We start from the raw sequence: 17,650 nt of genomic DNA, 5'->3' as shown, positions 1-17,650 counted from the left end.
CAGCTTGTCTGAACCAAAAAGATTCTGAGTGGGTGATCAAAAAAAAAAAAAACCCCACTAAAAAATAAGTCTTTCTACAAGTAAAAACCTAATTAGGTTTTGCTTGTTTCTATACCCTGAATGGAATGGGGATAAATAAATATAGCGTGGGCAGAAGATAAGCATAATGTCCCCCAAATTAGTATTTTACAGCATAATTAGAAGAGTCCAGTAGGTTACCTGAGCTATAGAAGCCTGGGGATTACCCAGTAAATTTTTGAATGAACGCTTGGAAATCCATTTGAGCTGATGACAGAAGGAGGTGGCATAAGTGATCTCCTTATAGGATGAAAGCTTCTTCCTTCTCCGCTCCCCTGAGAATTTATCTAATTCAACTTTTGTTTCCTTGAAGAAGGAGGAGTTGACATAAAACCCAGCTAATTTTTCTATGAGTGAAGTATCATTTTTGGAAGGCTCTTCGGTCTCCTTAGCTGTGGAATAAAGGCAGATAAAAAGGAAACATTATTTTAAAAATAACAACAGATTTAACCCATTTTTCTATACCCCTTTCTTAGATTTTACTCTAGCATCTTCATTCTAAAGCTTGAGTATAAAAAAATTATGGGTTCTGTCACTGATTTACAAGGTAAGAAAACAGACTAAATTGGCCTCCCTCTATAAACTTAGGGATAGAGCAAATTCACTGACCTTTTCCTAATTATAATAGTTGGACCCTAAATCTTTCAAAACAGACTTCTCACAATTCGGAGTTATAATTCCTAAAAAAAAAAAAAAAAACCTGGTTCTTGCTTTTTACAATTAATAAATGCATAAATTGCCAAGTTTCTTATTTCAAAACACTACACAATTGGCCCTCTGAATCTGCAGACATGGAACCCAGGGATATAGAGGGCCTATAGAGGGACTTGAGCATCCTTGGATTCTGGTATCTACAAGGCATGGGGGGAGGGGGTTCTGAAACCAATCCTCCATGGAAACTGAGGGACCACTCTGTAAACAATGGGCACTTCTTTTAAAATGGGAACTCTTGTTAGAACTGACATTGTCCTATCAATGCTCATTTACAGATTAAATAAATACCACTCTCACAGACGAAAAAAATCTGTGTTGATTGATGTTATTAGATTGAATGTTTGTGTGTCCCCAAAATTCATATGCTGAAACCCAGTTCCCAGTGTGATGGTATTTGAATGGAATGACTTTGAGGGATGATTAGGTCATGAGGCTGGAGCCCTCAGGAGGTGGGATTAGTGCCCTTATGAAAGAGGCCCCAGAGAGCTCCCTCCCGACTCCCAGCACCTGAAGAAGCTAGAGTATGGTTGCCCATGTATGAAGCAGGAAGCAGGACCTCAACAGACACTGAATCTGCTGATACCTTGATCCTGGACTTGCTGTCTCCAGGATTGAGAGGAAAAAATGTCTATTGTTTAAATCATCTGGTCTATGGTATTTCTGTTGCAGCAGCCAAACAAACTAGTACAACCAGTATCGGAGGATAGCACTGATATAAATTCAAACAGCCATGGTTTAATAAGCTACCACATTGCTAAACTTCAGCCAACTCAATTAGAAAATAATCTGTGATTCTCAACAGATTTGTTTACCTTCATCATCTGAGTCTTCTCTATTTAACACCACAGCAGAAGAGTCTCCATTAATGATGTCCAGGAAGAAGTCTGCAGGGTTATTATAGGGCTCACAGTGGAAACCTGCAAAAGAAGGTCACTCAGGTACACAAAATTGATAGTCCCGGTAAATAAAGACTGTTTTAGAGAGCAAGGGAGATGCTGGTAGGGAAGACAGAATCTAATAATTTCTCTCTCATTTTTCTTCTCTCTTCTCCCCTCATTAATTTATATTTTCTTTTTATATATTTAATCACACAATATTTCAACAATTTTCTGACTCTTCGCAAAACAACATACACCAAACCAACCTTGGACTATTATAAAGTCTTACATTAGAGCTTGGTCCTTACCCATCATAATTCATGAGACCTGAAATAGCTAGCAATATGCTCTGGTGCTTATCAGAACTTCTTCAAAAATCTAGACATGGGTCTAAGAAAAAAAGAACACACTGAAATAAAAACCCACGGAAAGACTAATGTTCTTTAAAGCAAGGCAACAAGCAAAGCCAGCTAAGGCACAGAAGAACTGTGTTTGGGAGAGGCCTGGGGCATGTTCTGCTCTTCAAGTTCACTAAGAGACTGCTAGAATGCTAGTACCTACTTCAGCAATGACTATTTCTGCCCCTACTAAATTCAGGTCCAAATGGTTATTTATTATGCTATTATAATTCCAATATAGAGAACAAATCACCAGAACAGCATTCTCAAGAGAATGTAGCTGGCACAGCACAGTTGAATGCTTACCTTGACCTCTCCTGGCACTGTAACAGGGAAGAACAAATCTGACTCCATACTAGATCTGTTTCTTTCACTTTAACCTTTGTATTCTATTGCTTTTGCTACAAGTTAAGAATGTTGCCTGTAGCCTGAAATATATGGGATAGCTCATTCTCCAGGGTCTGCTCTCTAAAGGTATAACACTTTTCCCTTCATACAGAGATAAAAAGTTGCAGAGCAAAGAATAACATTGTCTTGTTGGAGGTTTATAGGAACGCCATGACCAGACCCACACAGGCAAATGCAAGAACAAAGGATTCCAGCACCAACAAGTTTGCAGCAATCAGCCTCACACCCTTTCCTTTTAGTATAAAAGAAGCCTGATTTATAACACGGGTAAGATGTTTCTTTGAGATGCTAGCCCAACATCTTCTTGATCTGCTTGCTTTCCAAATAAAGCCGCTATTCCTTGACCCAGCAAATTATCTCTTGATTTATTGGCCTGTTGTGCAGTTATTGCCTGGAGAATCCCAGGGACGGGGAAACCTGGTGGGAGGCCGTCTATGGGGTGGCACAGAGACAGACACGACTGAAGCGACTTGCAGCAGCAGCAGCAAGCAGTATGAGCTTAGACTCAGTAACAACATGATCATCTGAACTCAGCTTTGCCTGTAGTCTGACCCTTAGGTTCATCTCCCCAAAACTCTTGACCCATGTAGACTTAATGATAGAGATTAAACAAAGACATTTTAAAATATGGCTGGCAAATATTTTAAACTATATTTGAGGTCCTGGATCATCATCTATAATCATATCCAAGTACCTCTAAAACAAAGTAGACTGCATGAATCATTTAAAAATTATATATTTATTTCCATTTTAAATAGAAACAGGCAGTCCAGAACCATCAGAAATGTTGGCCCATTGAAGTCAGACTTATGATAGCCATTGTATTGACAGGTAAGTTGCATACAGGCTAAATCCACAACCTAATATCACTAGAAAATTAAATATAATAGCATCTCCATTAACCCTCACCAAGGAAAACCAATATCCCATGTAAGGGAAGAACATGATAAACCTTAATCTGTATTAGCTAAGAAGACAAATAACTTAAGGACATTAGATCTTTCCAAAAATATCCATCTGACAGATAAGTGGCCATAAGGTCAATATATTTATTGAACTGTTAGGGAAAGGTCACCAGAACTGAGGACAACAGATATAGCCCCATTAGAAATACACACACACACACACACACATACACACATACACACACAAAAAATATGTGTGCACATGCATGTACTCAAACAGGACAAAAAAGAGACATAAATAACAAACTGGCACTGCAAAGTAAAAAAAAATTCTAGCACCAAACTAACCGAAGATGTTTCGGAGCAGTGGAAAGTGTGATATGTGTATATCTACTCAAAGATCAAACAGCACTCCAAGTGACTCCTTTGTTCTCCTTTAGGATACTATTAATGAAGGATCTTACAGCACAAAAAAGGCAACCATACCAATGTCTTCAAAGTAACCCAAGGCCTCCTGAGCAGGCCCATGGAACATTAGTCTTCCTGAGGCCAACAAGGTGAGGCTATCAAACAACTTGAAGATGGAATAACGAGGCTGATGAATGGAGAAGATGATTGTCCGTCCTTGTTTAGACATCCTAAATTAATAGTGAGAAGATAACAATGAGTCATTAAACATCTGAAACTTACATTTCTTGGTAACATACTTTATTACTCCTGCCTTTAGATCATTTATTCCTCATTCAACTTGACTTTCTCTTACTAACTTCTCATCTCATATAATCTATCTGATAATTAGGGAAACTAAACTCAATGTTTTCATGAAACTAGGGTTTCTAAAGTGTTTTCCTTGGGCAATCTAGAATCAATCAGAGTATTAATTAAAAATGTATATTCCTGGACAGTCTACTCAGACCTGCTGGGTCCAGGGAAGCATATTTTAACAAGCACCCAGGTAATTTGTAAGTACACTCAAGTTTGAAAACTTATTATGAACTAAATCTTTAAAAAAATGGTCATATCTTTATTGATCATTATTTTTATGATCATTCATTTAAGTCTTCTGGCTCTTTTGGAACTAGTTTTCAATTCTCTGCCTTAATAATACAATTAACATTACTGAGTACTGACTATATCTTTGTTTTTATAGATGACCTCATCTAAATTCTCACAATATTGTTACAAAACAGTACCAATAATTTTACCTTTACATAACAGATAAGGCTCAGAGAACTAAGCAATGGTTCAAAGCATCACAGTTAGAAGGGGCAGGTTGGGATTTGATCCCTGATCTAATACCACGGCCAAAAGATAGTAATTCCTATCTTCATACAGGAGCTACTACTTATGGATAGAAGAAAGAAAAGCCAAAATCACCACTCAAAAACTATTACTGAAAACAATAAACTACTATTAGTAGTAGTAGTCGTATGAGAAGAAGCACATTAATTTAAACATTTTCTGAGTACTATATGCTAGCCATAGATACAAGTTTGTTCTACCTCAAAAAGACCAATCGTTTTGATACAAGGAGGAGTAAAAGTAGCTGAAGGTGCCTTGTAAGCCAAATAGGAGACTATAACCCATCTGAAGATGATGTAAGTAGTGTATCACAGGGACTGACAGGGAGAGAAGGTGGAGGAAGACAGCAAACAAAATGTGCCATAACACGATCTACTTCAAAAACTGCAAGTAGTTCAGTGTCATCGCAGAGCTGAGGTGTATGTGCAGAGGCAGGCACTGGAGACTGCTGAAAAGACAGCAATGAAAAATCGGCCCATGATGAACCCTGTCACTCAGAGCTGGCTCATCAGTCAGTAGACAGGAAGGGGCCAGTAAAGGACTGGCAGCAGGGAGGTGGACTGGTGTGAGAACTCTATTCTCCATGTGTGGTCTGAGGTATCAGTATCAGTATCCCCTATTAGAAATGGAGAACCTTGGCCTCCCATTCAGAGATCTAGAATAAGAATCTGCACTTTAATAAGACCCCTAGTGATTAGTATGCACAGTGGAACTCTAGACAGATGAGGTTAAAGCTCTCCAATGTGAGGAAAGATGCTTGTGAGCTAACTAGCCCAACACATAATGAAGCCTAACACAGTATGATAGTCTATGTCAAGTCATCATTGCAAAAAAAATAATAATAAAAGGCAAAATGGCTGTCTGAGGAGCCTTACAAATAGCTGTGAAAAGAAGAGAAACAAAAAGCAAAGGAGAAAAGGAAAGATACACCCATTTGAATGCAGAGTTCCAAAGAATAGCAAGGAGAGATAAGAAAGCCTTCCTCAGTGATCAGTGCAAAGAAATAGAGGAAACAATAGAATGGGAAAGACTAGAGATTTCTTCAAGAAAATCAGAGATACCAAGGGAACATTTCATGCAAAGATGGGCTTAATAAAGGACAGAAATGGTATAGACCCAGAAGCAGAAGATATTCAGAAGAGGTGGCAAGAACACACAGAAGAACTGTACAAAAAAGATCTTCACAACCCAGATAATCATGATGGTCTGATCACTCAACTAGAGCCAGACATCCTGGAATGTGAAGTCAAGTTGTCCTTAGGAAGCGTCACTACAAATAAAGCTAGTAGAGGTGATGGAATTCCAGTTGAGCTATTTCAAATCCTATAAGATGATGCTGTGAAAGTGCTGCACTCAATATGCCACCAAATTTGGAAAACTCAGCAGTGGCCACAGGACTGGAAAAGGTCAGTTTTCATTCCAATCCCAAAGACAGGCAATGCCAAAGAATGCTCAAACTACCACACAGTTGCACTCATCTCACACACTAGCAAAGCAATGCTCAAAATTCTCTAAGCCAGGAGAATTCTCTCAAGCCAATACTTGAACCGTGAACTTCCAGCTGTTCAATCTGGTTTTAGAAAAGGTAGAGGAACCAGACATCAAATTGCCAACATCCGCTGGATCTTCGAAAAAGCGAGAGTCCCAGAAAAACATCTATTTCTGCTTTATTGACTATGCCAAAGCCTTTGACTGTATGGATCACAATCAACTGTGGAAAATTCTGAAAGAGATGGGAATACGAGATCACTTGACCTGCCTTTTGAGAAACCTATATGCAGGTCAGGAAGCAACAGTTAGAACTGGACATGGAACAATAGACTGGTTCCAAATAGGAAAAGGAATACATCAAGGCTGTACACTTTCACCATGCTTATTTAACTTATATGCAGAGTACATCATGTGAAATGCTGGGCTGGATGAAGCACAAGCTGGAATCAAGATTGCCGGGAGAAATATCAATAATCTCAGATACGCAGATGACACCACCTTTATGGCAGAAAGTGAAGGACTAAAGAGCCTCTTGATGAAAGTGAAGGAGGAGAGTGAAAAAGTTGGCTTAAAGCTCAACATTCAGAAAACAGTGGGATCTGGTCCCATCACTTCATGGCAGATAGATGGGGAAACAGTAGAAACAGTGGCAGACTTTATTTTGGGGGGGGGGGGTCCAAAATCACTGCAGATGGTGATTGCAGCCATGAAATTAAAAGACGCTTACTCCTAGGAAGAAAAGTTATGACCAACCTAGACAGTATATTAAAAAGCAGAGACATTACTTTGCCAACAAAGGTCCATCTAGGTCAAGTCTATGGTTTTTCCAGTAGTCATGTATGGATGTGAGAGTTGGACTATAAAGAAGACAGAGTGCCAAAGAATTGATGCTTTTGAACTGTGGTGTTGGAGAAGACTCTTGAGAGTCCCTTGGACTGCAAGGAGATCCAACCAGTCCATCCTAAAGGAAATCAGTCCTGAATGTTCATTGGAACTGATGTTGAAGCTGAAACTCCAATACTTTGGCTACCTCATGTGAAGAACTGACTCATTTGAAAAGACCCTGATGCTGGGAAAGATTGAAAGTAGGAGGAGAAGTGGATGACAGAGGATGAGATGGTTGGATGGCATCACCAACTCAATGGGCATGAGTTTAAGTACACTCCGGGAGTTGGTGATGGACAGGGAGGCCTGGTGAGCTGCAGTCCATGAGGTTGCAAAGAGTTGGACATCACTGAGAGATTGAACTGAACTGAAGTCGTCATTCTCTAAAGAACACTGTTAATATAATTAATTACAGATAACAAAAATATCATGGATGTATTCTCTAACTGAACCTGAATCCCAGACCTGTTACTTGACATCTTCACTTACATGTGCAATTGATATCTCAAACTTAAAATGTCTAAAATCTTAGACATTTCCACCTTCCCGTTTCTTCTTATTCTAGCATAAAGGCTTGCTTACAAGGGCATGGACATCAGAAGAAGCAAGGTAGGGTTTTCCCTGGTAGTTCAGTGGTTAAGAATCCACATGCCAAAGCAGGGGACATTGAGTTCGATCCCTGCTCCTGAAAGACCCCACATACCGAGAGGCACCTAAGCCCATGTGCCACAATTACTGAACCAGTGCTCTAGAGCCCATACTCCACAATGAGAAGCCACCTCAATGAGAAGCCTGTGCACGGCAACAAACAGTAGCCACCACTTGCTGCAACTAGAGAAATTCCCCATGTACAGGAACAAAGACCCAACATGCCCCCCCAAAATATATACATATATATATAACAAAGAAATAAAACTTTTAAAAAAGATAGGTAATGATATGGAGGGCATGCCATATAAAGATGGTATGTCCAACAGCTTTTTAAAAATGGGGAGTCGCGGTAATTGTCCCAGAGGTGGTAAGCATAGGGAACCACCAGAGTGACTGGGAAACTGATTAAATTGAACAATTAAGTTAGTTACTGAGGAAGAAAGGAAACATACTGAGATAATGGGAGCCAAGTTTCTCATTGTCTGAAAAGTCATTTAAAAACACGGAAAGGCAGCATGCTAAAAAGAGCACTCAAGTGTTAGATCAGGATTGGAAATAATATAAATTCACTTAAAAATATATATATACACTTCATGGGAAATAGATGGGGAAACAGTAGAAACAGTGTCAGACTTTATTTTTGGGGGCTCCAAAATCACTGCAGATGGTGACTGCAGCCATGAAATTAAAACACGCTTACTCCTTGGAAGAAAAGTTATGATCAACCTAGACAGCATATTCAAAAGCAGAGACATTACTTTGCCGACTAAGGTCTGTCTAGTCAAGGCTATGGTTTTTCCTGTGGTCATGTATGGATGTGAGAGTTGGATTGTGAAGAAGGCTGAGCACTGAAGAATTGAGGTATTTGAACTGTGGTGTTGGAGAAGACTCTTGAGAGTCCCGTGGACTGCAAGGAGATCCAACCAGTCCATTCTGAAGGAGATCAGCCCTGGGATTTCTTTTGGAAGGAATGATGCTAAAGCTGAAGCTCCAGTACTTTGGACTCCTCATGCGAGAGTTGACTCATTGGAAAAGACTCTGATGCTGGGAGGGACTGGGGGCAGGAGGAGAAGGGGACAACAGAGGATGAGATGGCTGGATGGCATCACTGACTCGATGGATGTGAGTCTGAGAGAACTCCGGGAGATGGTGATGGACAGGGAGGCCTGGTGTGCTGTGATTCATGGGGTCGCAAAGAGTCGGACACGACTGAGTGACTGAACTGAACTGACACACTAATAGTGCAATAGTTACAAATATCCTTATACATGTAAGTTATATTCAAACTATTACACACATACATATAACATATTTATAGTAAATATATTTCCAAATAAAATATACATATGTATTTCTATGTTATATATACATATACACATTTCCTAGGTCTGTCTGCTAAGTGGGTCTAGAAGCAACGACACTCCCATAGCAGTGAGCACACCAAGTAATCAGATGTTGGTTTTTAAATCATAGCTAAACTGGGAGGAACCAGGACTCCATGAAGAAATATCTGATACAGGAAAAGTACAAGGTGAGCCTGGAACATCTTGCTGACCATAAGGCAAAGAAATCCTTAAAGAATGACAGGGACATGTAAAAACAACACAAAAGGCAGCCTGAGGAGGCTCCCATTGGCCAAATCAGGGTGAACTTTGTCATGAAACTAAGTAAGAATAACAGATTATAACCCACTTAATAAAAGGAGAAAATGAGTAAACATAGGAACAGAGAAGGAAGAAAGTTTCTTTATAGTAAAAGACCAATGAATACATGTTGAATGAATGATGTAAAAAGAAAATCACCCCTTGGTTACCCTCAGACTCAGAGCTGATAGAGGCAGTTGTGCATATAGGCTAAAACTGGTGCATGGAAGATTTTATGAGGAACAGGATACTGGCCTAATATCTGATTATCTCCCCTAATAAAACACTAATCAATTACAAAGGGAAAATAGTTATTTCATAGCAGATAAAGCCAGCAGACACCAACATGACCAGCTGATGAAGGTGAACATCATCCATGATGGGAGAAGTCAGAATCACACAGCCTGATGTTATCACTGAGAATACAGCCTCATTTCTGCAGCATCCCTGCCAAGAATTCATGGCATGAGTCTGATCGTGAGGAAACACTGGTTGGATACAACTTGAGGGTCGCCCTATGAAATGTACTCTCAAATATGTGTGAGGACGTGAGAGGCAGGGAAAGAATAAAGAACTGTTCAGGATTAGAAAAGTCCAAAAAAAAAAAAAAAGTGGGGGGTGTTTCTGAAGATAATCCTGAGCCAGAAAGGGAAAAAAAGACACTTCTGGGGCAGCTGGGGAAGTCAGACTGGAGTTCATGCAATGGATGGTGACAATATCATCAGTGCTGTGGACTCTGTGGTGGGGAGGTGTGTAAGGTGGTAACGTAGTACTTGGTACTACTCTTGTAACTGTTCTGGGAGGTTGAAACTTTTTTAAAAAGATGCCCAAAACTTTTGAAATTTATCCTATAACCATCTTCTTTGTAAAAGTAAATGATATTCTTTTTTTTAATGAATTTATTTTTACTTGAAGTATAATTGCTTTACAATATTGTGTTGGTGTCTACCAAACATCAACATGAATCAGTCATAGGTATACCTACGCCCCCTCCCTTTAAAGCTCCCTCTCCATCACACCCCTCTAGGTTGTTACAGAGCCCCAGTTTGAGTTCCCTGAATCATAGAGCAAATTCCCATTGTCTACCTGGTTTACACATGGCAGTGTATATGTTTTCATGTTACTCTCTTCATACATCCCACCCTCTCCTCCTTCTCCCTCTGTAAATGACACTCTACTCTGTTATTCCATTTTTCAGGCCCCAAATCTCAGAAGTTATTCTCTCAATAATCACACCCTACAACCAGTTCTAAGCTAATCGTGTTGACTCTATTTGGCAAATAGATAGAACCCACCCGCTTCCCGCCCTCTTCCCACTACCATCCTAGTCAAAGCTGGCATCATACCTCAACTGTGCTAATACAAACAGCCTCCTCACTGGATTCCTCCCATTCACCCCTGACCAATTATACAGCCTTTTCCCTACATAACTGCCGGTCCTTGGTTCTGAAAGCTTGCCACATCACCTAGACATTAAAAGCCATAGTTTTTAGAGTGGCCTATAGTCTATACAATCTGCCAACCACTCAAACTCATCTCATGTCCTTTTCTAACTGTTATGAACTGAATTGTGTGTCCTCAAAATTCATCTTGAGGTACTGAGGTGCTAAGGAGCACCTCAGAATATACCTGTATTTGGAGAGAGGCTCTTTACTATAAACAGGCAGTTATGCTAAATAAGGTCATGTGAGTGTCATCATTCAATCAGGACCAGTGTCCTCATAAGAAGAGAAGATTAGGACATGGATACACAGAGGGAAGATGAAGTAAAAACACAGAGAGAAGACAGCTATCTACAAGCTGAGGAGAGGGACCTCAGAAGAAACAGTTCTGCTGAATGCCTGATCTTGGACATCTAGACTCCAAAAATGTGAAGAATGAAATTTCTACGTTAAGCCATCCAGTCTGCTATACTACGCTAAGGCACCCTGAGCAAAGTAATCAATAATTAACACCCACCCCCCTCCACAGCTTACTGGGTTCCAAACACAGGAGGCACACTCTGCCTCAGGGCCACTGGCTGTCCCTTCCACTAGAACTCTCTACTCTCATATATCCAGGTCTTGTCCATTTGCTTCCAGCTCAAGACCTCTTTGAGGTCTTCCCTGATCATTCTATATATAACACAGCATCTCTATTCCACCATAGCCATATTTTGCTACACTCTCAGCCTGCCTCATTTTTCATGAAACACTTACATTTGTTAACTGACTTTCCCTGCAACCAAGGAAGACATTTCTGTCTGTTGTGCTTACTGATGAATCCCTTGCACCAAGAATAATACCTGGTACGTAGCAGGTGACCACGCAGTAGATTAGTGAAAGAGTAATATTCTCATGGCATTTACCTCTTCAAAAGCAAAAGGACAGCATTTGCTGTGCTTGAATCTAAACCAGTTGTGGGCTCATCCAGGAACAAGATGGATGGATCAGTAATAAGCTCCATTGCAATACTAGTTCTTTTTCTTTCTCCTCCAGATACACCACGGATAAACTGAGTTCCAACCTAAAACACAAATGCCATTATTAACAATCACATCCTCTGCCGCTATCAGAGTTACTTCATCACATAATCCTTGTTTTTTCAAAATAGCAAATAAATGACGATATGGGAGAAGAGGCAGCCTTCTCTTTAACTTGAAGAGTAAACTGAGGTTCAGGTCAGAACTGGTAAAATATGAAACCTATGCTTTATATGTTTCTTATCAAGCCAAACATTTAGTTTTACGACAGTTAAGCTAGAACACTAAAAGATTTGGTCTGAAATTACAGACCAAAAAGAGAGATGAAGATAGGAGCAGAGAAGTTGAAAGCATCTATAATTGTTAGTCTTCTTATAGCCTTCTGATACCCCCACCCCATCCCCAACAAAGTCATCAGTGTGGCTTGGTAGCTAGGAAAGTTCACCTTCTATTATTCCACATTAGCACCACTTATATCATCATAAGTCTTCCCAAATTGAGCCCTCCTGTACCTTAACTTACTAAAGAAGTCCTGACTCATTCTACAGGACAACAGGATGAGTAGACTATTCTATAGGGCTATTCTACATGGGAAGGTAGACTATTCTACAGGGCAATTGGCCGGGTCTTTTCAACCAGTCAGCGTTACTGTGTGGTGGGGGACCAGGAAGGTTTTGGGGGAGAAAGGAAGTAGGAAATCATTCTTATATTAATAGTTATCAATATCATTTTGTAGAAGATGTAGAACCAGCATGACTAAGCTCAGGCAACAGCCTATACAGGTTAGATCTAAAGGAATAGATTCAATATGAAGCCAGGTTCAATCATATTATCACTTCAATTCTTATATTATGAGTCTTCAAAAAGATAATAATCAAGTGCTACTCATGCCCGTGATCAGATCCTCTAACTGACCTGTAACAGATATTTTCAAGAAAAATGAGGAAATCTGAATGAATGTGGCTTATAGCCCATACAGGATAGCCCATTCTCCAAGATCTGACCTTTAAAGGTCAGAATGATTAGACTTTTTCCGTTCATACAGAGATAGAAAGTTGCATAACAGAGAATAACATTTGTCTTGTTAGAGGTTTATAGGAACATTGTGACCAGATCCACATAAAAGCTGCAAGAACAAAAGATTCTGACATTAAGTCTGTAACAACCAATCACACCCTCTTCCTCTTTTATTATAAAAAATGTCTGATTCTAATTTGGGTAAGATAGCTCTTTGGGACATTCATCCACCATTTTCTCAGTCTGCTGACTTTTCAAATAAAGTCACTTTTCTTTGCCCCAACAATTCATCTCTCAATTTACTGGTCTGTCACATGGTGAGCTATACAAACTTGGACTCAGTAACAACTAAGTAATCAGACTATTCTCTCTACATTTGTCATGCTTAAAATTTCATAAAAACTAAAAACATTAAGTGAAGTATTTCAATTAATTAGATAAATAAATCTAAGTCAACAAACTGTTTCAGCTTATTTTCCCTGGAAATCTATGCAAGGAATGGGTAATGACTGCCTATTGGTAGAGAACTTTTACTTAAAGATAAAGAATGATAAATACCTTATTGGAAAGACACTATCAAATAAACAGAGCTAATACAAAGGAAACCCAATCCTCCCAAAATGAATTTAGTGGAATATGGTGGCATCTCAGGGTTATTTTTCCAAACAAAATACAGCAAAATATACTTTACATTAAATAATGTCAGAAAGTATCATCTGAAACAGCAGCCAGCAAAATATCCCCATTCTTTGTTACCTCTACTACAAGGGGACTAAACTAGAGCCATCACAAGCTGAAAAGCTCATCTTCACCAAAAGATACAGATGTTTTCCAGAAAATCTTTTTATACCTAGTCATCAACCATAAAGTTCACTCATTTATCTCAATTCTCCTTTCCAAACTTGCGTAACTCACAAAAGGAGCTACTTTACTCTCCTGCCTACAACGGTTATATCTAAAGCCTAAAATAGACCAGCACGTAACAGTCTGTAAGTAGACACTGGTAGAAGAAAGGGAGAAGGGAAGCGAGGGAGGGAAGAATGGGAGACAAAAATGTCAAAAGAAAGACTTCAGAAAAACAAGTTGGAAGCTACACAAACTACAAATAAATCCCTAGTTTGACCGAATATAATTTTGGAAGCCAACTGACGGCAAAGCGAAACATACTGAATCCTTGCATTTTCACCATTTATGAATTCCAGAAATATAATTCTCAAAAGCAATGGAAGAAAGCCTCATGGAAGAACAGAAGAACAACTGCAAGAGGAAAAGAAAACAGGAAGAAGGAAAGTTAGCGAGAAGACACTGAATGAGACGTGACAACCACCCAACCAGAGGTGGGACAGGATCAAGAGCTGCAATCACAGAAAGGGTCACCTGTTCATAGCAAAGCATACTTCCACATACTAGAACGCATTGCCACACTTGCTGCCCAAGAGTTAATCACTTTCAGTTTTTTTTAACCTGGTTAACTTCCATCTTCATGTTAGGTAACCAGTCACTTTTCTCATGGCTTCAGAAAGCAGCCACTCATGACCATACATATTATAGAAAATCTCTGAGTAAGTTATACTATCCACACAGGTGAGGTCCTATTTGCTCACTATGATATTATCAGTTTTTTCCACATTACCTTGGAATCTGCCACTTTATCCAGACCTAACTCTTGAATAACCTTGTTAATCCGTTCATTTTTTTCGTAATTTGTCATAGTTGTTGGAAGCCGAAGGGCTGCTGAGAACTGTAAGTTTTCTCTCACTGTCAGAGTCCCCATCACGACATCATCCTTAAAGAAAAATGGCATTTTAACAAGATACATGAGGTCTTTTCTAATATCATCACTCTGTAGTATATCTAACTTATCCACAAAAACAAGATCCCAAGTTCTAGCTAACAATGAACTCGTGTGTGTTGTGTGCTCAGTCATGCCCCACTCTTTGCAATTCTATGGACTGTAGCCTGCCAGGGTCCTCTGTCCATGGGATACGCCAGGCAAAAATACTGGAGTGGGTTGCCATTCTCTTCTCCAGGGAGTCTTCCTGACCCAGGAATGGAACCCACATCTCTTGCATCTCCTGCATTGGCAGGTGGATTGTTTACCGCTGTGCCACCTGGGAAGCCCCAGTAATGAACTTGCAATTAAACAAATTACAATAACTCCATGTCCAGACAGCTGCATAGCCTGATGAATTAATTTTCATTTCTAACCTGTATACCCAGAGAGAACACAGGCAATTATGATTACTACTGGCAGACATTAACAGAATGCTTTACACAAGGATTATATAACACTGCTCTAAGCTAGGGGAAGGAGAGACGTGATGTTAAGGCAAAAAAAGTAAAATAGTAATGTGTTTTAGAAATGATATGATAATAAGAGTTGATACTACTGCCCTTACAAGGGTCATATTCCAGACTTTCTTCTTTCATATAATACTGTTCTGAATCTTATAGGATATTATGAAAAGCTGGTATAAAGAAAAGTTTTCTCTATGATTATGTCATGTAGTCAATTGGAAGCACACTCAACTATCAGCCAAGGCATTTGCCCATATAAAAAATCAGAAGAAATCTAATAGGTAAAGTCACAAATACTTACTTGTACCACATAACCTGAGTTACATTTAAAATTGGCAGGTCGAGGTGCTCCATTGATCAAAACATCTCCAGATAATCCATGTGGATCCTTCCTTGCAGCTAAGATATCTAACAACCTATAAAAGACATACATTATTGCTTTTCTTCCCCCTCCAAATCAGGCTTTACCTCTTAGCTAATTTGAATCCAAATTAACAGATCAAGAAATTATATGGTTTAACTAAAATTATATACATATATTGTAAATCTTACCTTCTTTTTAAAAATTATATGCTATAATAAAGCCCAAAAATATGAAAGTAAAGCTCTCTTACCTGATCCAGCACAGACCACCCAAACTGCCCCCTTGATTGTCTGACCTTGGGGGTCTCCAGGCAGGCAATGCGATCCTTTGCTTAAGATATAAGCCTTCACTATGCCGTTGGCTCCTCTCCCCACTTTCAGTTTTATCCCCTTCCTTTTCCACTCTATACCTCAAATCATAGCTGACAGCTGTATGCCAATCACCTTATCAAGTCCTGTTAGTGTCCTATTACCAAAGCTGACCTAATAAGACTTCCTCAGGACACAGTCACAAGCTAGCACAGCTGCACCTTATCCGTAGCAACCAGTACCAAACCAGACATGGAGAAAATGTTCAACAAAACACCTGCTCACACGAAAGTGTTCTTTAAAAGCACCTTAAAACTGGGGGTGGGGAACAGGTGAAGGAGATTTGAGAGGTACAAACCTCCAGTCATAAAATAAATAAGCCACAGGGATGTAACACACAGTATAAGGGATAGGGTCAATAATACTGTGATAACTTTATACGGGGACAGATGGCCTGACTTATCATGGTGATCATTTGATGAATGCAAATGTCAAATCACTATATAGTACACCTGAAACTAACATAATATTTATGTTGACTCTAATTCCGTTTTTTAAAAACCACACATGAATACTACAAAGAAAAAGCTTACTTATACTGTTATACTCACGAAGATTTGCCTCCACCTGTGGGTCCCAGAATGGCATTGAGGCCAGGTTTCATGACTCCACTGTAAATGCAGAAATATATCCAGTTACTTACCCAGTTTTAAACCAGTTCTATAATTTAGGGTTTGTATTTAATTCACTCAACGAAGGTTGATAAAATGATAGGAGAAAAAATAGCACAAATCAACTCTTAAAGGAAAAAGAAACTGAATTGTTGAGTAATAAAAATCTAGCATACTACAAAGAATGTTAATCACTAGTCAGGACTTAGAATAAAAATGACTTGGGTTCCTCTAAACTCCTTTTGCTTATTCTCTACAACATTTAAATTTTTTAGAAAAGGACACAAGAACTTTCAAAGTTCCCTGACATAACAGATGTCGGTGAAGCATCTCTGTTACACTTACTCTCCTTTCACAGTGTAAAATAAAGTGCATAATAAGTCTTGAGTGATGCTTGACGATTATTATCTTCACATCATGTGACTCGCTACCTTGTCAACTTCTACACAATTAATGTCAGTGGATTTCTAGAATCATCAGTAGTAGTGTTTTCATTGCTCAAATCTAGTCAGACAAAGAAGCAGTACACCTGCAATGAAAATTTAATGGCTGGAATAAAGCATCTCAAGGGGGTTAAAAAGGAAATATCACCAGTTCTAAACCCTCACAAAATTCTTAATCAAATTAGAAAAGTAAAATATATACCCTTAAGATATATCATTTTCTTTCTTGTAAAGTATAAGTAGAAATTTATACTTATTTCTCAGTTTAGAAGTGGTGGGAGGGGATACATATATGTATTTTTTTTCTGGTGGCTCAAATGGTAAAGAATCTGCCTGCAATATGGAAGACCTGGATTTGATCCCTGGGTTGAGAAGATCCCCTGGGGAAGATATAGGCTACCCACTCCAGTATTCTTGGGGTTTCCTGGTGGCTCAGATGATAAAGAATCTGCCTGCAATGTGGGAGAGCTGGGTTTGATCCCTGAGTTGGCAAGATCCCCTGGAGGAGGGCATAGCAACCCACTCCAGTACTCTTGCCTGGAGAATCCCCATCCCCATGCCCCACTGTAGCATGGCAGCTACAGTCCATGGGGTCGCAGAGAGTCAGACCCAACTGAGTGACTAAGCACAGCGTGTGTGTTTGTGTGTGTGTGTGTATACGTATATATGTGTGTGTATATATATACATAACTATACTGATTTGTGTTGATATATGGCAGAGACCACCACATCATA

The 17,650-nt window shown here is 39.3% G+C and overlaps 1 protein-coding gene across 12 annotated transcripts in view; it reads right to left on the bottom strand.

Moving 5' to 3' along the window:
- ABCG2 (ATP binding cassette subfamily G member 2 (Junior blood group)) overlaps nucleotides 1-17,650 on the bottom strand; it is a 132,061-nt gene that overhangs the window by 18,682 nt on the left and 95,729 nt on the right. For all 12 annotated transcript variants that reach the window (XM_012179371.5, XM_012179370.5, XM_042251082.2 and 9 more), the window contains 7 exon segments: nucleotides 16,413-16,472; nucleotides 15,431-15,545; nucleotides 14,465-14,617; nucleotides 11,701-11,858; nucleotides 3,868-4,019; nucleotides 1,605-1,709; nucleotides 220-470 (listed from right to left, as the gene is read on the bottom strand). In XM_012179371.5, coding sequence (XP_012034761.1) covers nucleotides 220-470; nucleotides 1,605-1,709; nucleotides 3,868-4,019; nucleotides 11,701-11,858; nucleotides 14,465-14,617; nucleotides 15,431-15,545; nucleotides 16,413-16,472 — 994 coding nt within the window.

The sequence above is a fragment of the Ovis aries genome, chromosome 6 (genome assembly GCF_016772045.2).
Source record: "Ovis aries strain OAR_USU_Benz2616 breed Rambouillet chromosome 6, ARS-UI_Ramb_v3.0, whole genome shotgun sequence".
NCBI classification, from domain to species: domain Eukaryota; kingdom Metazoa; phylum Chordata; class Mammalia; order Artiodactyla; family Bovidae; genus Ovis; species Ovis aries.
The sequence above is the reverse complement of the archived record's forward strand: the minus strand, read 5'-3'. Positions and strand labels throughout refer to the sequence as shown.